At 32.4% G+C, this 23814-nt stretch overlaps 2 protein-coding genes across 7 annotated transcripts in view; one reads left to right on the forward strand and one right to left on the reverse strand.

Moving 5' to 3' along the window:
* Positions 1 to 4089, forward strand: part of roq (RING finger and CCCH-type zinc finger domain-containing protein roquin) — a 26442-nt gene extending 22353 nt beyond the window's left edge. For 3 of the 4 annotated variants that reach the window (XM_088261345.1, XM_088261347.1, XM_088261344.1), the window contains 3 exons: positions 377 to 598; positions 1216 to 1317; positions 2679 to 2853. In XM_088261345.1, the coding sequence (XP_088117471.1) occupies positions 377 to 598; positions 1216 to 1317; positions 2679 to 2795 (441 nt within the window). In that variant the 3' untranslated portion in view covers positions 2796 to 2853. Of the gene's footprint in view, positions 1 to 376; positions 599 to 1215; positions 1318 to 2678 lie in introns of all 4 variants that reach the window. The other variant, XM_088261346.1, reaches the window with a different exon arrangement.
* A 10352-nt stretch (positions 4090 to 14441) lies between these two features.
* The window catches only part of SCaMC (Short Calcium-binding Mitochondrial Carrier), a 41413-nt gene continuing 32040 nt past the window's right edge, over positions 14442 to 23814 (reverse strand). Inside the window, exons 1-4 of one of the 3 annotated variants that reach the window (XM_088261390.1) lie at positions 21420 to 21754; positions 18651 to 18809; positions 17761 to 18334; positions 15968 to 17651 (exon numbers count right to left, since the gene is read on the reverse strand). In XM_088261390.1, coding sequence (XP_088117516.1) covers positions 17470 to 17651; positions 17761 to 18334; positions 18651 to 18809; positions 21420 to 21512 — 1008 coding nt within the window. In that variant the 5' untranslated portion in view covers positions 21513 to 21754 and the 3' untranslated portion in view covers positions 15968 to 17469. Of the gene's footprint in view, positions 17652 to 17760; positions 18335 to 18650; positions 18810 to 21419; positions 21755 to 23814 lie in introns of those variants that run through there. The other 2 variants (XM_088261388.1, XM_088261389.1) reach the window with 2 other exon arrangements.

A 23814-nucleotide genomic window follows, 5' to 3' on the forward strand; every position in this document is an offset into this window, starting at 1 on the left:
AAGTATCCTACCTTCAGACAAGCCTTTAAAGGCTTTATGGGTTAATTTTTAAAAAAAAGTTAAATTTCAAAAATGAAAATGTGGAAAGATTTTTTTATTTTTTTTTTAATCGTGTAAGTATGAATTCACGTAAGTAGAGGACTCACTGTATACTTAAATTGATAATTTCTGCCCACAAGTTTAGGACTTTTTCTGTTAATTATATTCTGTTATCCCTGAAGGACGCAGACCCCCAGGCAGACCTTCGAAAAGATGGAAAGACAGCTGGGAGTTGACATCCCAAGAGCGACATGCGGAGGCACAAACAGATCCCTAGGATCTACATAAAGAAGAAGAAGATATTCTGTTCTAACAAGCATGCATATTTTGTTTTCAGATGTCAATGTACGCCCCGTTCCAGTCCAACCCTCAGCAAGTGCCCTCGCCGACACAGATGAAGTCGCACTTGAGGCAGCTGGAGAGGAAGCTGAACACCCTGAAACTGGCCACGGAGATGAAGGAGAAGAGGCTCCCGGGGACAGCGGACACAGACCGGCTGGCCCAAGAGCTGCGCACCATACAGCACGGTATACAGCAGAGGGAGCAACAAATAAGACACGTAAGAATTACATCTTTGCATTACAGATGTCTCATTTCATTAATTTTTCACTTCATTCAAACCCTTATCCGCTCACCAATGGTGCATAGGGCACTGCATCATATAAACGCAGTGTTATCTTGATCGTTAACACATGAAGGAAAGGTGATCAGCCCTCCGCTTCTGGTACCAATCCAAGGTAATATTGAATAAATATAAAAGTGAAAAAAATCACTTTTATTTATTTGAACCCGGGACCTCCAGTACGGCAGCCGAGTGTGCTGACCATTACACAACGGAGGCGGACAGATGTCTAGTGGGAAATTATACTCTTTGATTAACCCTATCAATGCCGAAAGGTGTTAATATGGCCGTACCCAGCTTTTGGAATTTCGTAAATAATAATTAATGTAATTATTTAAGAAAAAATATAACATTATTTTTTTTAAATTGCACATCCCTGAAAGAATCCCTAACATACTGTCCAAAATATACCTGATACTTTTATAAATCATGACGTTGGATCCGGGGATCCAGTATATCTCGCTAGAATACTGAAAGTCGATATATTGGATTTTGGTAACCGATATATTGGATTTTGGTTAAACATAAACATGTTACATCCTTTTTTGTTTCAGGGTGAAAGCTACAGTGCAGATATGCCTATAGCGGTTCCCGTAGCCCCTGATGTAAATAACCAAGTGAATTTGAGAGCTCCTGCCAAAAATAATGATGCTGAGGTATTACTATTATTGTATCTTATTGTAAATATAGATAAGCCTAATAAAGTTCTTTATTTATTGGATAATTTACATAGCACCTTTTTGTGTAAAATCACCTTAAGGGTGCTTTACAATTTACAGTTATTTTTAACATTCGAATGTAATATATGAATAATTATTTTTCACACACACGCCTATATGTATATTTAATAGGAATACCTAAATTAATGTCGTTTATAATTAGAAAAATTAAAATATTCTTATTTTCTTTATTTTACAAGTTTAATTACAATTTAAATTTTCCTTTATTCTTTGTGACCTTTTTCAATCTTGCTGGTAACATTTTAAAGGCTTATTAAAAAAAACTTGGGCTTCCACTCAAATTATTCAGTTATACCCCTTTTCATATCATCATTGTAGGTGTAATTTTTTCCTTTTAAGAAATGTTACATTGTACGAAACAAGTGGTAGCCCGAAGGAGCAAGGTCAAGAGAGTATGATGAGATATTCCATCCGAGATTATTTAATTTACTTTCTTCCAATTCGCCAAAGATGCTTTTTTTCCTTTTTATTTTGACTAATAAACCTTTGAATTGTTCACAATAAAGTTGAACATTAATTGCTTGTCCAGGTCTGAGGACCTCATTATAATTTATTCCTTTGGAATCCAACCAAACACACAAAATCACTTTTTTCTGGTAAGACCAGTCTTAGGTGTGGATGTTGGTATTTGACCTTTAGTTGTAAAGTAGAATACAGCACCCAATTTTCATCGGTAGTGATGACATCATTTGAAAAAGACATTTCTGATTGAATTTGTAACAGCTCTTTGCACACATTCACTTGATCACCGAGGCGCTTGTCACTTAGAGGGTGCGGTATCTATTTACCCTGTCTCCACACTGCCGATTTTTTCAAAACTCTATTGAACACTTGACCATGAATATCCGAGTTTGTTTGCAAATGTTTCCATAGAATGAGTTGGATTGTTTTTTTATTTCAGTAGCCAGTATAACTTCACCCACTTAAGTGTGTCTTCCACATTTAGGGATATTCTTCAAATCAAAATCTTCAGATCGAAATTTCGAAAACTATCTCAGACACTTCCACCATCCAAAATATCCCCCAATACATCACAAATGTTTTTATAACACTAAAAATGATGTTTTTTTTTAAATCTATATAAATTTTTGAACAAATTCTTCACTTGGTTCAAATTGATTCATATTAAATTGGATAGTACAATTTAAATTTTTTTAAACTAAAATCAATTACTAGAAAGTGTATACATACTATGTTCTATGATTCCAAATATAGCTCTGTACTGTATGCTTAGTTACAGTAGTCACATTTCAAAATGTGCATTCTTGATATTTCAGGAGGATACGTATGAAGTGGGGATTGCCAAAGATATCAGAGAATTGGAGTTGAAGTGGGAATATGAACTGCAAGAAGTGGAAAAACGCTGGTCTAATGAAGAAGAAGTGCACAAGTGATTATTTTTGGAAATCGATGCAGTTGTATTTGCTTTAAAAAAAAAAGTATGATGACAAATTAATTTAAGTTCACAATCCCTCTATACTTATGTGTAATCAATCCCTTTGTTTATTTTATTGTAACTCCTTTTTTCGGTGTCCAAATACTATTTAAATTTTTATATAAATTGCATATTGCAATATTTTTTGGTATATATAATATTTACGCTTTAAATGAGAGCAATAATATTTGGGGGAAATTCTATACTTGATGCTAGAGGGATTACAGAGATAATATATTCTTCAAATCTGAATAATCGTATGTTGCAATTTTTGTTATGTATAATAATTACGCCTAAACTGAGAGCAATAATAATTTAAAGCAATCGACTAAATATTATGTAAACAGTATGATTACAAAGTTACTAAGCTATGTAGTTTTTTACTTAGCTATGTAAGAACTATTATTATTTGGCATGCAATACCTCTAAATCTATCTAAAGACAAACATAGTTTATAGTAATAAATTATCTAATCCGATCATATTCTACAAATCTAAATCATGTGTTGCAATTTTTATTATGTGTGATAATTATGTGTAAAATGAGAGCAATTGGAGGCAATTCTAAACTGAATGTTATATTCCCAGTGGGATTACAAAGTTACTTAGCTATTTAGTATGTACTATCTAACAATCTACAGAACCTATTAATATTTGTCATGTAATACTAACGAAATATCCAATCTAAATGTAAACTTAGTTTATAATAATGAACTTGTATAATTCGATCTATATTCTGCAAATCTTTATAATCCTATGTTGCAATGTTTATTATATGTAATACTTACGCTTAAATAAGAGCAATAATATTACTTAAGCTCTAAATAAAAGCAATTCTCTACTGAATGTTATATATCCAGTGGGATTACAAAGTTATTTACCTTTTTAGTTTATACTATCTAACAATCTACAATGTTTATTATCATTTGGCATGCAATACTAACAAAATATCCAATTCAAATGTAAACGTAGTTTATAAAAATTAACTTGGATAACTTATTCTAAATTCTGCAAATCTTTATAATCCTATGTTGCAATGTTTGTTATGTACAGTAGAATCGCGATATAAGTAATCGCGATATATCGAAAAATGACGTATATCGAAAAAAAAAACCAAATTTATTCCCTAAAACTAATTTTTCATACAAAAATGCATTTATATAACGAAATCCCGTTATTATGTATAACAAAATCACTTTTGTCCCGTACGAAAAAGTGCCAATACATTTAAGTAAATTTATAACAAATAAAAAATGTTATGATAAAAATATTTCAAAGCCGCGCCGCCACTGCGCCGCGCAGAAATAAAAAATGTTAAGATAAAATTATTCAAGCCGCGCCGCCGCACCATATGCTGATGGTTTTATGGCGATTTTTAAAAGTAATTCAATACAATATCCCATCAGCTTGAGTAATTAGTAATTAGAGTCAATGAGTCAGTGAAATGATTTACTTTAGCAATAATAATTCTTTAGTTGTATCGCCTACTTTCAAAATCTGCTAGATCCAGTTTTATAAGATTTTAAAATAAATACTCTATCGGAATGCCAGTTGTGGTTTTTATTGTTCAAAATTTTTAAATACTTGAAAACTCCGCTAAAAAATACTTAAAAACAGCGTTGTATTTCAAATTCTGATATATTCATGAAACTTGCCTTCTGACCCATATCGGTCAATCAGAGAGCGGAGATAGGTCAAAAGTTAAGATGACGTCAGTATCGATTTGTGTCTCGTGTTTTTTTTTGAGTACTGAAAAACTTTCCGAAAAAATGGGAAAATTCTCTATTTTAAAATATTTTATATAAAGATAGACAAATCTTTGAAACATAAATGTTATCCGGAGAATTTGGATTTTTTTTGTAAAATCGACTTATATGGATCTGGCGGATTTTGAAAGTAGGCGACGTAGTTATAATCTCTCTTCTTATTTCAATGAAATTATTTCTGTAGGCCATAAAAATTCTCAAGTATATTCTCTCCCATAATCAGTCCACCTGCTTATCTCAATGGTAGACAATAATAATTCTCAAATTACAATCCATCTTTTTATCTCAATGAAATGATTCTGTTGACAATAATAATCCTCAAATTGCATCTGTCTTTTATCTACATCGTAAGGGCATTTGTCCACTACACGGAATAATTTTACCGTCCGTCCGACACGTCAGTTTGCGTTTTAAAACGACGATTTTACGATCGAATTTACGCGCAACGTGTTCACGCACCGATCAAGAGCTCCGATCCGAAGAAAGATGGACAAAAGCACAAGCCAATCCAAGCCAATCGTCATTTTAAAACGCTAACTGACGTGCCGGACAGTAAAATTACACGGAATTTCGGGTAGTGGACAAGCGCCCTAAGTGGGGCGTAGTGTCGGGTAAGACAATCTGCACACTATTGGACTAGCGGAGTAACGTGTTACGACGTACGACATGCACGCATACTTACAAAGCACGCCACACGCGCAAACACAGAAACGTTTGTGTATTTTTACGATTTTATGTTAGGATTTGATTCCCGATTTTTTTACAAATTATTTATTTCCGTCGCTGCAAATGAATGACATTATGAATAACATTTACCAGACCCAACATTACAAAATTGTTTTATTTAAACTTTAAATATGGCCAATAAAAGCAACTAGGAATATTAAATATGACGGACAATTTGGACAATTACGAATTTATCCGTTTTATACGGATTTTGAAGGAATAAAGAGATCAAACGGAATTTGAAGGATTATAACGGAATTTTAACGGATTTTAGGAAATTTTTAGCGACGGCGAAAAAAAATTCATCGCGTAAATTTTGGAAAAAAAAATTTTTTCGCCGTCTCGTAATTTCGCAATTTCGTAATTTCGCAATCTCAATATCGAAAACTACTCTTTGACGTCTGACAACACTGGCCGTCAGTAGCGCGCAAGCCGTTCTCGTTCTCGGCTTTGGCGGCTACTTGTGATATTATTATTATTATATTTGATGTTATTATTCTCATTTTCAGATACATTTTTACCAGACCCAACATTACAAAATTGTTATATTTCAACTTTAAATATGGCCAGTAAAAGCAACTATGAATATTTACGTTTTTCCTGTTTTAAAATCACATTCTCATATTGTGTACAAAATACATACGAGTATCATCGATTCCCGCGGCAATTTTATCACCGTAAGGTTAATAAGAAAACTAGTGAAAATATGTAGATATTCAGTTCCCTATGGCCCCCTTCCTCCTTTGTTTGCAGAACTTGCGATCTTTTTGAAAAGCCGCGCAACATTTTTTGCAACGGCGCGCAACATGTACATACTAAGTATGATTTTAAAAAATTCGTTATATGTGGGAATTCGTTATTACGAATTAATATTTTTTGGTCCCTTGGATTTCGTTATATCGCGATTCTACTGTATAATACTTACGCTGAAATAAGAGCAATAATTTTACTTAAGCTCTAAATAAAAGCAATTCTCAACTGAATGTTATATTCCCAGTGGGATTACAAAGTTATTTACCTTTTTAGTTTATACTATCTAACAATCTACAATGTTTATTATCATTTGGCATGCAATACTAACAAAATATCCAATTCAAATGTAAACGTAGTTTATAAAAATTAACTTGTATAACTTATTCTATATTCTGCAAATCTTTATAATCCTATGTTGCAATGTTTGTTATGTATAATACTTACGCTTAAATAAGAGCAATAATTTTACTTAAGCTCTAAATAAAAGCAATTCTCTACTGAATGTTATATATCCAGTGGGATTACACAGTTATTATTTACCTATATAGTTTATACTATCTAACAATCTACAAGGTATATTATCATTTGGCATGCAATACTAATAAAATATCCAATCAAAATGTAAATTTAGTTTATAATACTGAATTTTATATCCCAAGCTATATTCTACAAATTTTTATAATCCTGTGTTGGAATTTTTATTGTGTACAATACATACTCTTTGAATGAGAGCAATAATAATGAGATGCAATTCTAGACTGGATGTTTATATACCCAGCAGGATTACAAAGATATGTAGTTTAAACAACCTACAAATCCTTTTATTATTTGGAATCCAATACTAATAAAATATCCAATCTAAATGCGAACATAGTTTATACTAATACATTTATATGACCCGATCTATATCCCACAAATTTAAATTATTGTATGCTAGAATATTTTTGTTATTTTGATTTTAATTGTACTTAGGTCAAAATGAGAGCAATATTAATTGGAACCAATTATTAACTGAATTTTATATACCCAGTGGGATTACAAAGATTTATAATATATATCTGGATGGTGTATTATCATTTGACATAATACTGCCTAAATTTTTTACTGCGTAGAAGCTCAAATAGTGAATAACTAGAGTTCTGGGAACCACTTTTACTTATGTTTAAAGTTGTGCATATTTAAAAAAATATATACAATGGTTATATTGTTTTGTGATGAAAATATCATGTACACGGATATAGTATTTCTGATTTTTGATTGCATATAATTTAAAAAAGGATATAAAAGTAATTATTGACTTCCATGGCATTGGATGTCGAAAGATTGTCATGCACGAATACCTTGTGTCTTATGTTTTCCGACTCTAGTTAATGTTACGCAAAACTTGTTCATTTTACTATTTGAGAGAAAAAGCCTGATGTGAAAATGTATTTGATGCGCTACAGTTCAATGTGAATGCATTTCCTGACGCCCTGAGAGTGAGTGATAATCGATGGCAAATGCCTTTATTTAAACAAAGCAATAAGTATGTTGATATTGTTTCCTTACTTAATCCAATAAAGGTGCAGTTGTAGAATATTGTGATGACAATTATCATAAACCCTGCGCATTTTGTTATTTCTATAAACTTGGTTATATAACCTAAGTAGCGTAGAGGCATGAAATATTTAATTAAAGCCCTATATGTGGTTTAAACAACCAAAAATATATGTATAATTACTATTCAAAAGAATAACAATTATGCATTTATTATAACATTTCCATTTAGTTAGAAAACTAGATGTTAATCTAGCAATCTTTTTGTGTTCTTATTTTCAGCTGTTAATTGAGCCTTTATTACTTAAATGCAAAATGTTAATGTTTTTATTCTAATGATAAAGTGCAATTTTCGCATACATTTATTAATGTTCCTTTTTTTAAAGACGGTTGTAAATATTTTTATTATTCCTAAAGTATTTTATTTCCTTTTCTTCCTTCACTTCACGCTTATTTTACTTACTCAACTTTATAAAATGCAGTGTTATCTTGATTGTTTACACATTAAGGAAAGGTAATCAGCCCTCCGCTTCAGGTACCAGTTCAGGGTAATATTGAATAAATATAAGAGTGAAAAAAATCACTTATATTTATTTGACCCCCCTGGGATTCGGACCCGGGACCTCCAGAACGGTAGACAAGCGTGCTGACCATTACACTACGGAGGCGGACAAATATATATATATATATATATATATATATATATATATATATATATAAACATACATACATATATATAATTCACACACCTCTTATTGACTAGCCATACTTTTTTCCTTTAACATATATTTTAAGAGCGATTCTACAAAGTTGAATGTTCGATTTATATAAGACCTCTGTCTCTCCGCGTGTACATAGGAATAAAAAATTATAAAAAATTATTTTCATGCTTCAATTTCCCAAACGGTGATAGAAATCATGTTTTTGGTTTCAGATACAATAAGTAGTATTTGGAAACGCTCTAACCGATTCTGTTGCGGAGCAATAATGGTCTTTGTATAATATTACCTACTTTGCTATTCATTCAGACGGTTTGAGCCGTAATAGTAGCTACTTTTGACTAATTTCTGAGCATATTTTCTTAGAATCCAAGCCCCATAAATCTCCGTACTGTTTGTTTCTGTAACGTATATGTTTTTTTTCAACCAGGTAATTTGGTAAAATAAAATTAATATATGTCCTTTTTTATTGCTGGAATGTAAATAATGTATTAAGTAATAAATGGAGTGGATGTTAGCCCAGCTTACCCACTGTATAAATTAGATGTAATTATTTTTAAATACCATTACTCGGCCAATAGACATGTTTAGTTGTTTGACAACGTAAAGATTTAGTCCGATGGGTTAAGTTAATACATACTACTTTTTTATAAATTTATACCTGTCTCTTCAAGTATAAAAACCTGCTTTCGATTTTTATTTACTGTTATAATACTATATAATATCATAGATATATATATATATATATATATATATATATATATATATATATATATATATATATATATATATGTATATGATATTATATAGTATTATATAATATCATATACATATAATGTTTTTCCTCTTTTCCATAGAAAATAAATTGCAGAGAATATATAAAGGCGCTAATTAAATTATGTACATACTTTCAAAACTTGAGTTTTAAAATAACTGAAATTGAAATTAGAATATTTTTTACGTTCCGAAGCTGGTTTTAATATTTGATGATGAATTTCATTGATCTTACCATTCATACAAAAAATAGAATAAAATAATCTGGATATGGTGTGACTTACTGCAACCATTTACTGTACAGTTTTGTATTTTTTTAATTAGCCATTTAAAATGAAATTCTTGTGAAATATAGTAGACATGTGTGTTGGGATAAATGATAAAATGGAATAAATGAATGTTAGAAAATTTGTAAATACAGTAGCTGTTGTAAAGGAAAGTCCTACTACTCATAATGTTGACGATAATTGGAAACAATAGACTTAATATGACTCTGATAATTATACGCATATTTGGTGTAGTAAAACACGGTAGATAAATTATATAATTAAAAATGGTGTAGCGAATGTTTTTTTATGTAGTTTTCCCTAGCTTAGATAATAAAAGTGTATATTTTCTCTTTTTTTAACCATTGCTGAGATTTCTTACTTGTTGTTTGTGTTATTCATTCTTATAACCTTAATTTCCAATAAATTTTGGTCAGACTCTGAAAAAATATGTTACTGGTACTGATAGGAATATAACTAGCGTAAGATTTATTATATTTTGGTGAAACATTATAAATAAATATTGAAATTTTAAAAAGTCGCTATTGTGATTGAAATATTATATTTATATATTTATCATGCTGTGTATGAATATATTCAATCAATATGGGAGGTCGGAATGTTTATTCTTATATATCGAAGTTTGGCAATGGTTACGCACAATGCCACTTTCCCAGAACATAGTGGCTCGGGATGGGCGGATGTTTGTAGAATGTACTTAATACTGAGTGATGAGAGACAGAGACATCAGCCTCAAATGGTCCAAGTGCCAAGGAGAGATGCATATTGATAGGAAATATGTATTTGTTCCGACCTCTAGTATTGAATGAGGGTAGTTGATGGGTACCAAAGCATTTTCGTTTGTGGAAGGTGTATGTCCCGTCAGCTACTTTCTCCCTTGCATTTGTTTAAGAATGCGCTCATGATATTGTTCAGTGTCTGTCGAGAGCCTTATATTCATTTTGGCTTAACATCTTACGGTCACTTTTAGTACAACAAATTACGCTACTTTCTCATATTTTATTGCTTTTTAAGTTTTGCAATAAGCATCTCATATTATAAATTTAATCTTCAATTACAAACCCATTCAATCAATGCTTTAAATTCATTTGGGATATTGTATCTCGGTTTCAATGGAAATAACAGGTTGGTAAATAAATAATTGCAGTTTTTACTGATATCTTAAATCTGCAATTGCTTATTTTGAAAACTCTGTAGCTTTGTTTAAAATTCAAGTATTTACTTGATTCCAAATAAAAAAAAGAAATTAAGTTTGTCTAAACTTTTCAAAATCACCATCAAATAATTGTACTTACGTAATGGTAATTTACTTCTGCACTCACAATTAGTCCGAGACCCCACATTGGCAATATCGTGCTTATCTTATTGCGAGTATTATAACTAGCTATCTTATTTTTTTCTAAATTATTTTGTTATATGAATTTTTAAAATGGTAACAGCTTGGTCTGTTCGTTTTCAATGTGACAGATGCTACACAATTCATTAACAATACTATATATGTTTTATTAATATATATGTCAATGTATTATTGCTAATGCGAGACTGTAACATTTTTAATGAAATAAAGGGGTTTTGAGTTACTTGTTGTTTTATTTTACTCTGTTCGGATGTTTCCTTCCAATTTTCAGTTTGCAGTTTTCCGGATGACCAGCTTTTTGATTTATCCCAATTTTGGTATTTGGGATAAATTTATCTCCATCTTCCTTTGCGATGAAAAAATTAAGTGCTGCTACTTGAGATTGTTACAGTATTGATTTGTTTATGTTCAAAGTAAATACAATTATAGTTTGAATAATACTTCTTTTATACGGCCAGGCAAAGCCAAGCCTACATTGGCCTTATGCAAACAGTTATTCCGGAACGAACCCGGATCCAACTTATTCAATTACATAGAAATCTTTCTATCGGCGTAGTGGACAGAATAGGGAAAATAAATAAAATATCAAATTTTGAGATAAAAGATTTATTATTTGAAGAAAACATTGTAGAGATGAAATAAGCAAATAGCTAGGAGTAACTTGTTAATAACATTGGTATGATGAATATATTGTGATGAATATATTATTATTTATTATTATGATGAATACCTTTATTTTTACCGTTTGGTTAACTTTTCAAATTGGATAAAACTGGAGTCAAATTGTTATACATAGACAAATATAAAATATTAACACTGCTAAAAGAAACCAATTGCTTAACTAATTATAACACATACAGGGTGTTTCCATGGAAAATGACTCAAGATGGCAGCGATACTTTTTCAAATACAGCAGCAGCTTTGGTGAAATTTAATTTCTTAAAAGTCAATTTAAAATTTGTTTAATTTTACCATGTACAATTATTGTTACCTTAACAGGTTATACAATTTTGTAATTAATACTTTTGTTACTGTATTTTAAAAAGTGTTAGGAATGGGTCATTTCCCTAGAAAACAATAACAAATATGAGAGTACAAAAATTGGCACCAACATTCAGAGTGATGAGAATGAAATATTGTATAATATAACAAAGGTACACATGTAGACAATAAATTACTAAGGTATGTGTAATGTTTATCAAATATAACGATAATTATCGCAACAATCTTAAAACTATAATAATCCAAGTTAGCAATTGCAATGCAGAAATTTGAATACAATTGAGCCAGAAGAGAAGAATTAAGTTTTTCAGTATTGGTTTATTGTGGAGGGTCGTACCATTTTATTAGACCTATTTTACCTAGTATTATTTTTTATTGTCTTGGTCGTTGATATACGCACAATGCATATGCATAACGCACCGCCAGATGATGAATAAATAAAATACGAGAATTAAAATTTGTTATGTAAGGAAGATTTATTAACACTCGGAGCTGGAATATTCCGCAGCAAAGAAATACATCACAGATTCAAACCCGGAATATTCCAAGCGCGCGCCAGTACAGCCAGTTAGCAAACCATTGAACCATTGAATATTATAAAAATCAAATAACATATTTCACTAATTTACCTTCCGGGCTGAAAGTGTTAAGATCATTTTTTTAACTGTCACAATTAAATTTTGTTTGAAAAACCAAATTATCATATAAATCATTATAAATCACCTTAAAATTTGTGCAGCACTGTCAGCAATAAAGCTGTCTTTGAAACATTAATTAGCTTTGTAACCAAAAAATTAAGTTTTAAAAGTAAAGGATGCTTTAAATATTATTTTTGTGACATATAAGATCAAGAAGAAAAAACATTCTGACATAAATATCATCAGGATGAATCACAATTTCAAACGGAAGTTATATTGTTTAATGACAGAATTGTTCAATGAGACTGGAATATTTAAATATATTTTTTCAAAGGAATACCCGCAAAACCTCTACATTGAGAGGCTTGTCTCCAGGTAGGATGTAAGGGTAGGGAAGGTAAATGTGAAAAATACATCACAAACGCCCGGATTGAAAATAAATCTTTCTTGAATTTACTTTGCACTTGGCGGGAATCGAACCCGCAACGCCACCTGCCACTAAATGTTACCTTATTTGTAATTAGTCAGATTGTAGTAGATATGTTTTGTACAAATTTAAGATATTGAATGTATCACAAATCACAACTCAGAAATACTAAATGAACTCACATGTAAATTTATATTATCCACTGACACTTTGTGATGGAATTGCATTTTTAATATGTTATTAGATTAAAACCAATATTTTTAGCTTTTCCACTTTATTTTTATTTGACCAGCGACCGGGTTTTGTCGTTACCGACATCAGCTGATGATGTCGGTAACGACGAAACCCGGTCGCTGGTCAAATAAAAATAAAGTGGAAAAGCTAAAAAAATATTGGTTTCAATCTAATAACATATCACATGTAAATAGTAAAGGGTCCGCCAAATAACATTTTTTTTTTGAAAATGGGGCGCAAAACATCGAGTGTAGCTTCGGCTGTGTGGCACGTAGCGCCGTCCTGTTGAAACCAAATGTTGCCAATATCCTCCTCTTCAATTTTTGTGAACAAAAATCCGTTCAACATGGCCCGATAACGATCGCCATTGACTAACGGCCACTCCTTGCTCATTTTCAAAGAAAAATGGCCCAATTATGCCTCTGGACCAAAATCCGCACCAAACAGTGACTCGTTTTGGGTGTACCGGCTTTTCAATGTATGCGTGCGGGTTTTCTGTGCCCCAAATACGACAATTTTGCTTGTTTACATACCCGCCAAGATCAAAATGAGCTTCATCCGAAAAGATGATTTTTTTGGCAAAATCGGCATCTTCTGTAAGTCGAATGTCGCAATATTTCCCAGCGTTGTTCAAGCGTATACACAACCATATTCGCTCAGCGGAAGGATAAAACTAATTATCTGTCAAATCAGACATGAGCTAAGTGTTACCATTCACGAAATAAGCACTAGTTGAAAAAAAAAACTTTAGATGGCGGACCCTATATTACTTTTAGGATATTCAAAAATATATTATCCTCAAAATTGACACATACAATGTTCCGTTGGGAAGAGCTTAATATTGTTGTGTTATCTAAAAGCATGCATGAAATCAGTAATTTTTCAAGGTGCTGCTAAATTGAGCTGCACTTCTATGATTATATGTGATAAGTGATATATCACATATCACATGTGACGATATCTTCCATTTTGACCATTCTTCACCAGGAACATCAGTATGCATAAGAGTTTTGACTCAAGTTTGAGTATAAAGCTTTCACTCGCAGCTGGTAGTGATTTATGGATGACATTTATTAATCTAAATGTATATATTTTAAATCAAGCATGCATCAATTGAATTTAGCCATACCAATGGTGGTTAATTGCAAAAATGTTAAATGCATTTCATAACTTGTGTATTGAAAGAAGCCTAAGTTATTTTCTGATATAGATTCCGTTGGTGCGATCTACGTTTGGCATTGGGATTGTGTGTTTAGAGAATGAGGAGCGTGTTTGTAGAACACAATCTCTTGGATTTGTATAGTGTGCAAAATACACTTTTTTATAATTTTTAATTAGTGTACTTCATAAAAATGAAATATCAACTACAAATTATGAATAATATTGCTTTATAATTTTTAACTAGTATACTTTAATGCCTTGAAAATGAAATAAAAACCTTAAATTATGAATAATATTGCTTTAATATGAATGGAGTACAAGATCAACACAAAGCTCTCCACACATTTGGCATTACCCATGATAGTGATACATAGTCTCACTAAATAGAGATACAAATAACGTGTAGAGAGCTCGAGTTTAAGTCACAAATGGTTTTTGTAAATTCACAACATCAAAATGCACCAAGAACAATAGTTAATACAAATTGTTTAAAAAAAATTAAATCGACATTTAAAAAGACAAAATTTACAATATTAAGGATATGAAATTCTTAATTCCTTGATTAGTTTATAGATTTGTCCAATTGTTGGCCAATAGGATTAAGCACTAAGAGCCCAAGTATAATAGAATTTTAAAATCCAACTAAGAAATAAATAACATTTAAATAGGGACAAACTTCTTCACAAACGATAAATTATATTAGTTATCCAACTAGCTAGTTTACAATAGGTACATGAGATTATCTTTTGTCTTTTTAATATTATTGCCATGTTTTCTTGTGCCATTTAGGTAAATTTGATTTATTTTCTGTCACACAGCCGGAGCAATATTTGGTTAAGAAAAATTAACATTCCCAAAATAGCATGGAGACACAAGAAGTCAAACTTACTGCTAAATATGCTTACCACCTAGTAGAGATTAACTATAATATAAATATGAAAGAGAGTTCTGGCTTAAGAGATGCTAAGTATGTAATATAATAATAAGTACTAAAAACTTTGCGAGCGGGTCATTGCGAAGGAATATTACTACACAGTACCAATATTCCATTAGCACCAACATAAACACCCTTATAATACAATATTTTTATCGGCAAAATGCAACGACACTTTTAAAGCGCACGGGTAATACCAAACAATACTCAACATTTGAATGGCCCTTTTAAAAGGGCAAATAAACCAAACCTGCCTAAACAGAAAGAAACAAATCACTAAACCTAGTGACATCTAAAAATATCTATAAAGACTTCGCGTCCCTTGACCACTTAGTTAAATTTAACTACAAAGACATTATTGCTCAAAATGATCACGTTTACATTATCAAGTAAACTTTACATATTGCTTATATACATACACGTATCCATCTTCCCCATGCAGTTGCATTCCTGTCATGTACTCCGGCCAAGGAGAGCTTCCTACAATGCGCATTCCTTTATTCACTAACTTTATTCTTATATACTTCGTTTGAAAATAAAACAATTAGTCTAGTGGATTAAAATAATGAAATAAATACATGAAACATTTTACTTATTAACTTCAAAGGCATTGTAGGATTAATATTCTTTGGCTTTACAATTTACATTCTTCTCACACCGATTATTTACCTACACAAATTAAATATACAAACATCTAAATATTCAACAAGTATGAAACACAATAATTTACACTATCTTTAATAATAAATAAATGATTAGTCAATCTCTTCCGATACTTTGAAAAGAAATGATTTGAATTTACTTATGGCGAATGTAAATTTTTGTTAACTTAAGAAATATATGATAATAAACATGATATCTTATAAACACATTGTATGGCTCTTGATTGGCTATAAATGCGTATGTCATACTGCCTTACTCAACTAGTGGAAGTTTTTCGAAAAGATTAATGAAAAATAATCTATTTATTAATTTATTGTACAAAAATATACAGAAAGAAGAGTAATGCGATGTTTCATCATAGCCACTAATGGAAGGTGGTGTAAACCTCGGGCTGATAATCAAAATTACAATAAGTTATACAAGAAAAACAGAAGGCCTTCAAAAAATATAGAATAAGACTCCTTTTCACATCTTTTCTGATAAAGATGATATATTGGGAATGTAATGTCATGAAGAACAACATTTTATGTTTAAAATAACTCAACCTAAAGAATACTAATAAATATAATTGGAAGTTAAAAGCAAATGTTTTAAAAATAATAATACTACAAACTATGTACATCTTAATGGATATTCAGAAAATGGCAGTCTCATCATTGTAAGGAAAGGTTACCCATACATCTCATGTATTACGCCGGTAATTTTGTAGACACGGCAATCCCTAGGAAATGTGTTATGTTAAACCCCCTGATTAACTAACTCTCTAGCATATATACAATACTACAGAACTATCGCTCGTAGTTGGAATACATATAAAGACAGGATTCCTCCAAATGTATATTGCGAATAAATGAGATCTTACGGACACGAGCACTTTCATTTAAAATGAGAAAATCATCATACACACACATGTGTCGTGAACCCCAAGGCACGCGTAAATGTAAAAACTATACTTTTTTACAAACAGCAAAACAGACGACAAACAATGGCCCGACAATGGGACCAAAATATGTGTAAATAATGTTCTACCCCAAAAATGTTACAAAACACAACTTTGCCAGAAGCATTCAAGTTCCGATCTAAGGGATCAACAGGATCTGAGATGACATTTAATTAGTTTCCAGCCAGGATTCTCTCGTATGAAAAATGTCATATGCGTGTTTTGTAACATTTTCGAAATACAGCATGAAATTACAGTAAACGCATAAACTAAATTATAAATGTCTCTAACTAATCCTAAGCAATTATCTTGCTCAAGTGACGATTACAACAAAAGAATCACCGAAACATATACCGGTGAGTCATTTAATAAAAGAAAAATTTTCCTAATACAATTAGCGAATAAAGAAAAGAACAGATCGCTTATGATTTCACAAATAAATAATACAACGAATTAGGTATATCACATGGGCATACTTTCAGTACATTTGGTTGTAGCTGAATATCACAATGTGCTGCTGAGTGCTGTCCCCGGGCACCAACACGCCTTCTCCGCAAACCTCCACCATTTCACAATGTGATCGCAATGCACTCGCTCGCAACGCTTGTAAGGCAACACAATATCGGCTATCGGCGGGCGAGCCGATTGTTAACACTTATCACTTAGCAAAAACAAGAAACTAGTAGGAAAATTATGAAATGTATGATCTCGCGTGCATCAAGACATATTTACTCCCAACTTCTGGCTGGCGTATTCGTAAACTATATAGCTGATCGAAACAGCAGGCAGTACTTTTATGAAGTTCGGCGTGATTCCGCGATACAGGCCACGTATGCCTTCCTTTCGGATGATTTCTTTAAACACGCCGCGCATCGTTGTTTCAGCCCCGGAGTTCTTTTCTGAAAAACAAAACATACATTCATTACTGAAACCAAAGTGCTCGGGTGAATTGTCGAAACATGCGCGAGTAGATTTAGTGAAAGCTACAAAACAGAATGACATATTTACCTTGCGCTTGAAGGCGAGTTCGTATTAGCCCCAGTGGATAAGAACACATCTGGCCTAAAGTTGATGAGGTACTGCCGCAAGCCAGTAGCAAGAGGATACTGGGTTGCTCGTTGCTCGGGTGGATACGCAAGTATTTCTTCTTCAACGTCTCATAGACGGCGAGGTCTATCCCAGCATATGGAATGATGCCGATAATATTAGGAATATAGCCCCTGTAGAAGCTGCGGAGTCCCTCGCGCTGATATATCTTGGCGGCCGCATCAGCAATCCCTCTGTACTGGCCGGTTTTCCTCAACGCCAAGCGGGTTTTGAGGACTTCAAGCGGGTATATGGCGGTCTGGCTAAATGCTCCGGCTAGCGCACCAGCCACAAAGCGCTCGTGGATTTCTAGGGGAGCGTTTCTTCTGTTGCCGAGAATAAGCCGCTTACATTGTTCGTAAGCGGCAAATTTTATTGCAGACTCTGGCGCTATCTTTATGACGTTTATTCCATTTCCTCTCCACAGGCCCTTGAAACCGCCTTCTCTTAACATGTTGCTCAGGCAACTGGTCATTTTCTCTCTGGTTGGATTGACCTGAAATGTATGTATAAATATTATTTGTGGTTGGGAATACTTTTTGGTCATAAACCTTTAATAATATTTTTAAGAGAATATGGAAATAATTTGAAGTAAATATTACATACGATAAATTGTAGATAAATTGAAAAAATACCAATGATTAACAGTTCAAAATTGAAAAAACCATATTTAGAAAATCGGAAGAAAAATCTGCCCAACACTATATTGAAGTGTAAAGAACCGTTCCTATATGGCAACTACAATATAAGCTTTATGTTTTTTTTTCATTTGTTTGGGTGCTAATAATAGCTACATATAACATGGAGCGTACCTGAAGGAAGACCTTGAGGCGGTCTAGAGGAGCAGTACAGGTCCGGGACACGGCTCCCGCACATCCTCCCGCCAGCAGGTGTCTCCACCACTTCCCCGTCTGCATCTCGCTCTGGGTGAAGTCATCCGGCACATTCATATCCTCTCCGATATCCAGATACTGAAACAATGACCAATCATCAAATTACACCATCAATTCATTTTTTTAAATATTGTTTTTAAATTTATTTGGCAGTCACCCAGTGAAAGAATGTATCTGCCAGTGTCAATCATTATTTTTATTAACAAAATAATAATAGAAGAACATTATTTATTGATTCAGCACTAACTTTGTGGAATGACATGATTATTTTATTAAAATTAAACACTTGAATATATAATGTTATATTTCAGTATAATTTTAATAAAATAGAAGATATACTAACAATTAATACAAAATTTCAAGGTTTCAATGCGTTTTGCTTTACCATTTGAAAAAATTATGACAGCAATTTTAGAATTAGGTTCAGAAAGAAGGGTGGATACTTGGGTGGGGAGTTGGATTCCTGTCTGAATTAAATTACCTAGCCAGCTAAACATTTTACATACATGTAATTACTTTATTTATAAAAAAGAATAACTAGAAAAGCCTCTACTTTTTAGAGGCTTGTCTGCAGGTAGGATAGAGAAGGTAAATGTAAAAAATACATCACAAACAACCCGACCAATTGAATTTTTATTTTATTTACTATGCACTTGGCGGGAATCGAACCCGCGACGCCAGTTTCGCAGTCTACCCAACTTCGCCACGGCACCAGTCTTTAATTGTGTATTTCAAGAAAAAAGGGGTCAATATTAGATTCATAACTGAATATCAAAAAGCTTTTTTTTTTAAATAAATAATGTTTAGAAAAATATATACCATACATATCGTAGTCATGCAGGAGAAAATGACCAAGTGCATTTTTTACAAAAACGTGATCATTGACTATTTGATATCTTACTAGCTTAATATTGCCCTGAAAAAATCCCAAAGGATTTTAAACTTGAAAGTATGATATATTGACTTGTTAAAAATGACTAACTGCATTGATGTTTATTTTCTTGCCAAGCAAAAGTGACTTAAATGGCCCTCCTGAACATTTTACGTTTTGTTAGTTGGTCACTTTCTCCTGTACTACTACGATATATGATTTATTATATATTATATGTAAGAAAATATTTCGTAAATTTTCCACTTGAAAAAATAAACCGTATAAAAAAATTGTATTTTGTAAGTTAAGAAATAAGAGATGAAATAATGATAATTTTGTGTTTTGTTATTTTTCCAAAAAATATTAAACTTTTGAATTCCGGGGTTTGAACATGAATCGGAAATCTTAGGGTTGAATAAGGTTTTTATTACTTCGTTTTAAAATTTTATTTATAATTTTTTTTTAAAGTTACGTAAGTAATCATATATTTATTTTATAAAATTATAAATAGATTTTACTCATCTAAGACATTATTGCGCAGAGTGGGGTACGGACTATAATTTTCCATTCAGGAAGTAGTAATGATAACCCAACTGCCGTGACGTCAATTTACTATTTACCGACGGTTCGCCGAATCGAGCCGTTTTATATATTGTTTTCTAAAATTCACAATCAAAAACAAAACGGAATATCCCAAACGTTTAAAACATCATCCCGAGTCAAGAAAATGCCCTGAATAATGGATAAGACGAAAGAGAAAAATAGAAAGAAACACGAGTCGAAATAATCGGCGGGTATGTATGAGGAGGTGCATGAACGTGGAAGAGGCGAAGAATGTTTCCAAAGACATTATATTCTCTCTGCCTGCCCCTGCGAGAAGCGGCGTTATGGTTAGTTAAAACGTAACATTTAAAAGATGTCTCTTTGGCAAAAGGCATAGCTCATTAATGAATTATTTCGGCTGAACGTGTACGTAAAAAAATGTTATGCACGCTAAGATTATCAGTGAGAATACACGTTTGTATTCCTTCAGAACTCTCCTTCGCTAACAACAAAATTATGTGACGACACGCCTGAAGGCGCACAGCCAGCCTAAGGCTGCTTCTATCGGCGTATTCAGAAAAAAAATTAACGGGCGCGCATCGAATAATATTTTGAAGAATGAGTTCCCGGACAAAAATTATAGCGAAATGTCGAGATATTATAAATTGATTGAATGAGGTATTTGACTTGAATCGTTTTGTCGGCAAACCAGGATAGATATGTTTATTTGTTTGCTTAGAGAATTGACCCTCCAAAGCCTCTACCTTAGAGGCTTTTCTGCAGGTAGGATAGGGAAAGTTGATATGAAAATAAGACACAGTACACACGGGCCAATTGAAAATGAATATTTCTTCAATTAATTTTTCGGGAAATTTTTTCAATTTCATTTTTTGGCGGGAACTGAAGACTGTTTCGCAGTCAACCATCTATCCCACTACGTCGAGGTTTCTACGCATGACGCATTTTAATTTATTTAATATCCAAATAAGAATGAAATAAAATTCGTAACCATAAATATTTCAGTTACTTTATTTCATCCGCGCTTTTGGGCCATGTGGGCATGACGTCACGATTGACGTTTTTCGATTATTTGAATAAGAGCGGCTTGTTGCTAATCGGAGTTGCGCGGTGACGCGCTTTCGTCATAATTCCAATTCCCACTCACGAACCGTGAGTGAACGTTCAACTGACTAACTGCCTATTCGCTTTTAAATTCACGCCCGCGAATACCTGACTCTAGCTCGGTGAATCGTCAAATCGGAGGGATAAGTTACCTTAGAAAATATATCGTTGACAAACACGACGACTTCTCCTAGGACGTCTCCCGAAGTGGCGGCACTTGGCCATTCCTCCACTTCGAAAGACATTTCGGACGAAGAACCTATTATTCTCTTCTTTTTGCAAACTTGAGAACTTTCTTTTTTCCAAACTCGAGAATTTAACCGATCGTTAATTTTTTTTGAGAATTATTTTTAACACTTTTCGAAGTCACCGAATTACTTTCCCGGAAAACGCGTAAATTAACTTTCGCAAGTTCTTCACTAGCCACAGAGCGGCGTCGACCTCGCGCGAAGGAGAACTGACAACTGACAGCGTTGTACCGACGATTGACGATCACGGACTCGTGCTCGCTGATAACGGTCCTGGAGAGTGGGAGGGCGCGGGAAGTCCAACTAAATTCCGACAAATTGATGATTTAATCGATTAAAAAAATCGACAGAAAAATATACGTCATCGATCACGCCCTCCTTGTTGTTTTTTCATTTTTTTTATGGAAACACACGAATGGACAGAGTGGCAACCTGATAAAGGACCTTTTACCACTCTGAATATATATATCATCGACATTTTATTTTATATTCCATTTGTAGTATTACTACACTAGGTGTACTAATGTTTTTTTTAAATAGATATTTTATTATAAAATATATTTTTTATAAAAGAAAGCAAAAAAGTTTCATTCGTATTTTTATAACGTGTTCCTGATTATATACAGTGGAACCTCTCATAACGAGCATAATTTGTTCCGGAATCTTACTCGTCAATCGAAACACTCGTTAAGCGAAACGTTTTTTGTTTTGACTGGCGCGGAAGTCCCGGAACACAGGTTGATGTCGTAAAAAAGGGACTTGCCCTTTCATAGAGAAAGGGCAAGTCCCTTTTTTACGACATCAACTCTTATAAGTTATAGAAACTCGTTATGCAAAATATCGCTCGTTAGGGAGCAATTTTTTCGCATATTTTTTGCTCGTTATGCGAATTACTCGTTAAGTTTCCACTGTATATTGTGCATATATATATATATATATATATATATATATATATATATATATATATATATATATATATATATATATATATATATATATATATATATATATATGTATATATATATATATATATATATATATAAATATTGCATGTATAACTATGGTAAATCTTAACCTACCATAAGGAAAAAAATAATACGCGCTTCGGATAATCACGACGGGCCATGTACGGGAATCTAAATACCTACTTAATGAAACATCAACTAGACCTGCTAATGTTGGCCATGCAGTAAAAAAAAACCTATAGTTACGTCATTTACTAAGAGCACGAAAAATTACATTTTTCGTATAGACGGTTTTGTAAATTAAAAGTATTAATAAATATTTTTTTGCATTTTTAACGAAAACACGTAAAATATACATGTCAACTTAAATGTAAAGGATGTATGGTAAATACGGATATTCCCAGGTAGTTATAATACCCCATTAGGTTTAATTGCCAATAAATAATTTAAAAATAAGTGTCTTTTCTCGAAAGAGACCTTTCAAAGCCAATGGGTATTACATATAGGTACACATAAAAACTAATTACTTTAGTCGGTACACATTATGAAAAATTAGATATAATTCCCAAGACGTCGAAAACATTAAGAAAACGAGCAAATGCATTAAGCAAGGGAAATGCGTGAGAATAAAATTAAAATAAAGATAATTTACATGTTGACAAATATTACACAGTGTCTCTTTACCTTTCAATGAACAATATAAAAAATAATAATAAAAATCACAATAATTTAAGTACACATTTTCACGGTCCCTAATAAAATGTTAAACAAAACTAGTTTTATCTACAACATTGTACTGTCACGAGAAAGCGCGTCACGAATCATGAATACCGTTCATGTTCAGTGCGATCCATGACGAGTTAGTAAATAGCGACTTAACGAGGAAGTCAAACCCAAAATGAACGATTTTAAAACTAATAAATGTTTTAAAAGAAAAAGTACTCCAAAGTAACTTTGGTTAAATTCTTAGGTTAAATATGATCAGCAGCCAGCGAGGGGACATGTTTTCACCGACTTAAACCTCGTAATCGCGCACCCTACCACATGATTTACTTTCTACACGTAGTGTTTTTAGTAATCATCTTTGTTATATCGCTCACTCCTTTCAAGAACGTCATAAATCGAAAATCGTCAATTTTTAGTTGTGCATGTTATCGGAATGCCCAGAAAATGTACTATATCCTATCAAAAGAGGCATATTTTTAACTTAATATTTACGCGCTACAGGGCAAAAAGTGTTGTTCTTGCATTTTGAAGAAAAGGTATTGTTTAATTATTTTTTTTAAATAAACTAAATATTTTTCAAATGGAGAAAAAACCTTCAGGTTTTACCT

Source organism: Brachycentrus maculatus, unplaced genomic scaffold (assembly GCF_059751285.1).
Source record: "Brachycentrus maculatus isolate JH-2025_06_01 unplaced genomic scaffold, ASM5975128v1 h1tg000153l, whole genome shotgun sequence".
Lineage (NCBI taxonomy): Eukaryota > Metazoa > Arthropoda > Insecta > Trichoptera > Brachycentridae > Brachycentrus > Brachycentrus maculatus.